Here is a 7,329-nt window from a genome sequence, read left to right as displayed (position 1 = left end):
AGTGGCGGTCGCAACTGAATACAGGAGGCAGTCGTGCCAGTATGAGGGGTCGCCTCAGCATCGGGGACGAAGAGATGGGTCGATCTGCAGTGGCCGATCGCCTCAGCGCTGGGATAAGGTGAGGAAATTTTGCCCGCGGTCTTGACGGAGAGGACTTCGGAGGGGAGGTTCACAAAGAGGGGTTCGCCAGAGAGGGGTTTGCCAGAGAGAAGTTGGATGGAGAGGGCGTGAGAGGAGGAGTTGGATGGAGAAGGTGAGAGATGAGAAGTCGTGAGAGGGGTTCGGGAGGTTTTCGGAAGATAGGTGGGTGCGAGCGAGTGAAACGTAGGGGGTTTTCAACTCCTTACTTGATCCAACAGTTTGTATCATTCTATGATTTAATTTAGACGAGAACTTGACAATAGACAACATTAAAAAAATGGTAATAGACAACGCTTTTTAAGAAGTGTTGTCGTTGACCCACAAAAATCACTAAAAGACAACGGTTTTTAAAAAAGTGTTGTCTATTAGTAAGAAAATATAGAAATAGACAACGCTTTTCACTAAAAGCGTTATTAAAAAAAATGACAACGCGTTTTAAAAAAAGCATTGTCTTTTAAGTGTTGTAAAAGTCCAATTTTCTTATAGTGAACGTTGTAGAAGCTAGATGTCAAAGTACCTGCTATACCGCTATAGCAGCTAGTTGTTGAAGTAGCTGCTATACTGTTGTAGTAGTTAGCATTCTAAATACCTGTTACAACGCTGTAGCAGCTAGCTGTCGAAGTACCTTCTACACTGTTGTAGCAGCTAGCCATCGAAGTAGCTACTACACTGTTCTTGCACTTAACATTATTCCAAGTAGCTTCTACAACGCTGTAGCAGCTAGCTGTCAAAGTAATTGCTACACCGTTGTAGCAGTTAACATTCCAAGTAGCTGTTACAATGTTATAGTAGCTAGTTGTCAAAGTATCTACTATACTATTGTAGCAGTTAATATTCCAAGTAGCTGCTACAACATTATAACAGCTAGCCATCGAAATAGTTGTTGTACCGTTGTAGCAGTTAACATTTCAAGTAGCTGCTACAATATTATAGCAATTAGCCGTCGAAGTAGCTGCTGCACCATTGTAGCAGTTAATATTCCAACTAGCTGCTATAATGTTATACCAGCTAGCCATCGAAGTAGCTGCTATACTGTTGTAACAGTTAACATTCCAAGTAGCTGTTACACCGTTGTAGCAGCTAACATTCCAAGTAGCTGCCACAATATTGTAGTAGCTGTCCAATAAAAACAACATATTTTTACCCTATGTTAATTAAATAGATCATTTAGAAACATGTATAAATAGTATATATTAGGAATAGAGGGAATTACAACTTAAAATGAAACGACTGACCAAGTAGCTACTACTTCGATAGCTAGCTACTACACATTGTAGCAGGTACTTCGACATTTAGCTGCTACAAGGTATAGCAGCTAACCGTTAAAATAGCTGCTACAATGTGTAGCAGTTGACTGTCCAAGTGGCAGCAGGCGTCAACCTTGTACATTGTAGCATAAATCCTTCCTTCTAATATATATTAGGATCACAGTCAGAAATTATAACTTAAAATGAAACAAATTACCATTGATTATGAATTGATGTTTGGGTCATTTGGGAAGTTCCCTACAAATTATATAAGCAAAAACTGATAAGAAAACAGCTAGGGTTTGTGCATTGTAGGATATATCAGAGCTAAAAAATATTGTACAGAGTTGAAAAACACACAGTGGAGTGGAAAGGCTTTCGATTGAGAATAGAGAGGGGTGCTAAGCAAACCATCGTCGACTATGTGTTCGGTGGCAGTTTCTCGAGCTTTCAGCTAGCTCAAGAATAAACATGTGACTATATGTTGTCCAAGTAGCTTGTAGCGTCTTTGCTTTTGCTTGCCCGGCAGGAGCGCGCTGCGATGGAAGACGACGACAAAGGAAGAGGCGAGAGGGAGAGAGAGTGAGGAAAATTTAGATTTGGAAAAATACCTTTACCTACTATTTTGAATAGAGGGCATAAGGGGAGAGAGAATAAAATGAATATTTTATTACAAAGAAATCGAGCTGACAACGTCAAATCTGTGTGTCGCTCACAGTCGTTCACGAAGCGTCACCTAGCGCATATATATATATATATATATATATATATATATATATATATATATATATATATATATATATATATATATTAAAATAATTTATGCGAATTGAATTAACACACAATCGAATTGAAAAAAATTAATCTATTAATGATGCTTGTTAAGCACTAACAAACAAAAAAGAGTAGAAAATACAATGCATATATAATCACTTTAAAATATATAAAATTAAAGGCACATCCCAAATATATTAAATTACTCAAAATCATAATATTGAGAAATTTAGCAATGATTCTATCTTTTGGAAATTTTTTTTATTAATTTATTATCTTAATTTTATTAAAATAATAAAGTCAGTTTCTAATCATTTATTGTTAACGTTTTTTTTCTGCAATATTATAATTAACATTGAATTTTTAAATCGATATAAAAAGCATCCAATATTAAGTAGTTTAGTCAGTGAAACGACAGTGGGAATCCATTCGAGAGCGTTTCCCGTCTATCGTCCGGTCCGCTCCGAGTCTTGCGTTAGATTTGGTAGATTGAAGAAAACAGAGGGAAACTTGAAAAGACTGGGAAGAAAAGGAGGGGAGACCAGTCGTTAGATCGATAGATCGCGGTCAGAGGCAGCGGCAATTGGATCGCTCTAAACCAATTCATATTCCCCATCTTCCAGGTGGATCTGGGTTGATTTGGTTCCTTTCTGAAAGGAGTTGTAATCAAGAAGCTGAGCCCGGAGATGAGGAAGAAGTTAGGCACCCGATTCCCGGCGGTATTTTCCTCCTTTCCTGGTTATTGCATGTTTTTTTTTTTTAATTTTCGATTTCCCTTTGAATTTGGTATCCCGATTCAGATCTGTGATTTGATGTTCTTAAGGAGTCCGTTCGTTAATTAGATCTAGGGTTGCCTCGTGGCGGTTTGATTACGAAAACCCTAACAGGAAATTGCTGTTGTAGTTCTAAACTCTATATTTTTTTTTGATTCTTGAATAAGTCTTTTGTTTCTTCAATTTTGGTTAATTAGCGATCTAATTTTTCGACGGAGAGGTTGGGGGAGCGGAATTATAGACTTGGATCGATTCAGACGCTCATGAAGTAGTCGTTATGGCGTTGCATGTCAAAATAATTACAGTTTTAAGGAGCCCTCCCATGTCCACCCTGGTGGAGAACGGACGGAGAGGGGCTGGCGTGTCCCTCCGCGGAGAGCTTTTAGCCCAGAATGCATCTACTCCAAAACGGCGGACGTTGTTCCTCCCTGCAGAATCAGGGTGAAATCAGCTCTTACTCTTCCTCTTGAGCTTGGACAGTAGTGGTCTGCACTTGGGCGTGAGTCGGGGCAGTGCCGACTGCCCAGGGTGAGGGTGAGCAGGTGAATCTATGCCAGTCCATATCATCATTGTTCTGATGGTCACTGGCGTTTTTTTTATACACCAGTTGTCTCATGCAGTTAAGATGCTACTGGTTTTTTTACCATCATTTGCTTAATTTTTTTACCAGTTAGTGCCTTGCTATTTATACATGGTTTCCTTTGTTTGTTGCTTTTATGTAAATGTAATAATACAAACATAGTTAAGATCCCTCCCTTGATCCCTTGATAACCATTCCGATCACTTGTAGTTTAGTGTATTATTTCATGTGGTGTCGTTAGATCATAACATGTACATATATATATTCCTTTCTATTTATTTGGGGAAAAGAACTTACAGATTTGGATTTTTTATTCCTGAAGAAAAATCAGAAGAAACTATTCTGAACACCATCCTCTTTCATTTATCTGTATTTATTCTAATACAATTACCACTCTTGTTAAATGATTGCAACAGTCTAATACTAAATGCAGAAATTACAGGGCTATATTTGCACCATGAGTTGACACTCATGGTCATCACATGTTTTTGTTTTTACAGTCAAGAATAAAAAAGATAATGCAGACAGATGAAGATGTTGGCAAGATTGCCTCGGCTGTGCCTCTTCTTGTATGTAAGTTTCTGTGCATTTCTGAATTTCTCTATGCAACAGAATTGTTTTCTTGTTTTGGTTAAGCAGATTATCATGTTAGCACACTTCTATACTTTCTAATAGATGTTAACTCGCCTGACTATTTTATTTACTCATTTCTCTTTTGAATGACTATTGCTTATGCAATGATGTATTTTATTTTTCAAGTTGTTCGTGTCAATGTCTACCTAGTAAATTTAAGGCAATTTGACTGATGAGGATTTGGTGGAGCCAATTTGTTTAGTTTATAACCTTGATGCATTTATTTGGCATTAGTATATGTCTCCTTCAATCCCCCTTTGCATATCATTTGACATTCACTGAAGAATTAGAATCTCTTCATTTGAAAAAATGGCATGTGTGAAGTAAATCATGTAATTGTTTATAGTTGGTTTAGAACACAAATTTGGCAGGATGACACTATCCACATTGGTGTTATCACAGCTTGCCATGGGTTTTTTAAAGTTGAATGATTTGTTCATCAGCGCCTTATCTTTGGCTTCCCTCTTTTACCTCCTGAACTTTGATCCTTGTCTTGCCTATAACTGACAGTTACAAGCTCCAAAAATGAACTTGATAAAATATTTTAAAGATTGTTTCTTACTCATGTTTGCCATAGCGGATACCTGATCGCTCTTTGATTACTATATATATATCGAAATTAGGCCTTCAAAAAGTAAAGGCATTTCAAGTTAGTGAAGTCTTTAAAGCCATGCTCTACCTAACGAGGTTAAGATATACATTGGAGTCCAATAACCATGCAACTTTTGGAGGAAGAAAAAAGAACAATGTGTTTTCAGTCCTGAAGATTTTTTTTTTAAAGTAACATGAGCTGCTTATGTTTGAATAAAGTATACTAATGGAACCTTTACAAGATAATCCATATGGTCTCTGTGAGAAGCTACATCATGGGAGACTTTTAGATAGGTTGAATTCATGTAAATTTCCAGTAATCCATGTTGTTTTTCTTAAAGAAATATATGAAAAGAGGATATATGTATCTATCCCTTGTGATGCATCTACATCTCCACTTTGATGGCCTATATTCTTTTATTGTTATAGCATGCATAATTTATCTTTCACAGAGTAGTTAACAGACTAGCCGAGAGATAAATTTGACAGCAGCTAATGTATTTTTTGTTGGTTGGCTTACAGCAAAGGCATTGGAGTTGTTCTTGCAAGATCTTTGTGATAGGACATATGAAATTACTCTCCAAAGGGGAGCCAAGACATTGAATTCTTCACACTTGTAAGATAACTTGCTGTTTCCTCTTTATTTAGTGAATTAGCAGCGGCCTGAAAATATATTGAATCATTTCTTAACAATTATGTGGATGGAACCAGATCTATAATTTGGTTCTCATAACCAATTCCTACTTGTGAAATCATTTTATTTCAATGTTTTTAAAAATTGTGAATATAACCTTAAATCTAAATATACTGCTTGTCTGAGATTAATGTTAGGTTTCAAATGAATATTCATCTTATTGAAATATTAACTATGGATCGAGATACTTGCCTGTTTCAATTTGAGAAGAATTGAAAGGTTGTTGGAATTGAGTTAGAGATCCAAAGAATTAAGGAAAATGGAGATATTTAGGAGGTCCAACTGAGGAATACTGCTTTGGCGTTGGGTTACTAATGCAATATGAATGATTGTTTGAAAGTAGATAAGAATTTTGATAAAAAAAAATCTTTCTTTCTTTATTTCCACCGTAGGGAGATGTTAACTTAAGCTGATTGTCTCGTTTTGTTTGTTTCAGAAAACAATGTGTGAAGACTTACAGTGCTTATGATTTTTTAACTGGTGTCGTCAACAAGGTACCAACCCTTGGTGGCATGGAAACTTCTGAAGATGACAAGGGAATTGGCCGTAGAAGGTAATGCCTTGCCTATTTATTGTAGATATCGATAAATGTCAAAACAATAATGCTGTGATTTGCAGTTATCAACAATGAGACTGACTATTTTATCAAAATGCTCAGGAAGGCACTGCTACATGGGGATGAAGTTGACGGCAATGAGGAACTCAGGTCCCCCAAGATGGTATTATACTAGTGGTTTTTTTAGCGACAAGTTAACACCTTGTTAGTTTTCCTGATGCATGGCCCTATTTTACGACAGGCTATGATGGATGCTAGTAATAGCCCTAGAGGGCGTGGCAGGGGCAGAGGAAGAAGAGGTCGACCACCAACAAAGCATAGAGAAGAACGGTATGTGAAATGTGAAGATGATGACAATGACATAATGTGTGACGAGCAAGATGAGAGCCCTACTGGGCAGTCTGGACAGTCTGAAAGAGTGGAAAAGGAGACTAATCCACAGACTGCACCTCCTCTCTCGACTTCAGTCACGGGGGGACCTGAAACTTCAACTGCAGTGGAGAGTAAGCAGGGTCAAAATCCTGCATGGCCTCTGCCTGATGGAGTGGGCAACATGGGCATAGAACCATCAAGACTTGTGACCATGCAGATAGACGAGGATGAGGATTATGACAATGAAGATTAGTGAATTTATTTATTTATTTTGTTCTTTTCTCTTCCTAGTTACTAACTAATCTCTCTCTCCTGTAAATAATTCTCATTCCTAACAGAAATCTAGAGTTAATTTAGTTTTTTCCTTGGTCGAGCTCTCTAGTGTAACTTAGTCGCTTTAGAAATGGTGGGCCGCTGGTAATTAATTGTCTTGTTGGCTGGCTGGATCAACTGCTACATGTTTTGTAATCTCAATTGTATAGGGTTCTCAGTAGGAGAGACAACCCAAGACTGTTTACAATCTCTTTACCTTGTAATGAAACTTGAACTGTTGTTAATAATGTATTGTTAGGTCTTTTGAATTTCCAGGAAAATACAAGGTTAAAAATGCTACAATATTCTCAAACTACAATCGCTGTGTTTAATGACAATGACTAATCTGTTGTTCACCATCGCTGTGGATAATGACAATCACGATACCATAGCTGTGGATAATGACAATGACTATGACTTCCTTTTCAGTGACTTGTCGATCGTTTGGATATTGAACGAGTGTGACTATTTATTTACCCGAAGAGAATGAAATATAGGATATTCTTCTCTTCCTCGAGTTGGGTTCAATTTCTTCAAAAAATTTCTATCTTCTCACAAGGGGTAGAAGCCTCACTTTTTTTTTTAAAGCCTCCGAGTCCTATGTCTTGACTTAGTGGCAACTCGAGTTACTTGTAGTGCTTATCTTGAAAAGTTAT

General features: G+C 37.2%; 1 protein-coding gene across 1 annotated transcript; it reads left to right on the top strand.

Moving 5' to 3' along the window:
• The first annotated feature begins 2,573 nt into the window (after nucleotides 1-2,573).
• LOC122051656 (dr1-associated corepressor-like) lies at nucleotides 2,574-6,942 on the top strand. The gene is made up of 6 exons (XM_042612873.1): nucleotides 2,574-2,881; nucleotides 4,016-4,088; nucleotides 5,262-5,355; nucleotides 5,870-5,986; nucleotides 6,092-6,152; nucleotides 6,231-6,942. Exons 1-6 carry the CDS (start codon nucleotides 2,849-2,851, stop codon nucleotides 6,612-6,614), a joined length of 762 nt encoding a protein of 253 aa, XP_042468807.1. The 5' UTR covers nucleotides 2,574-2,848; the 3' UTR covers nucleotides 6,615-6,942.
• The last annotated feature ends 387 nt before the right edge of the window (nucleotides 6,943-7,329 follow it).

This window comes from Zingiber officinale, chromosome 3A (assembly GCF_018446385.1).
Source record: "Zingiber officinale cultivar Zhangliang chromosome 3A, Zo_v1.1, whole genome shotgun sequence".
In the NCBI taxonomy this organism is placed as follows: domain Eukaryota; kingdom Viridiplantae; phylum Streptophyta; class Magnoliopsida; order Zingiberales; family Zingiberaceae; genus Zingiber; species Zingiber officinale.
Note: the sequence above shows the minus strand (reverse complement) of the source record. Positions and strands in the feature narration are given on the sequence as shown.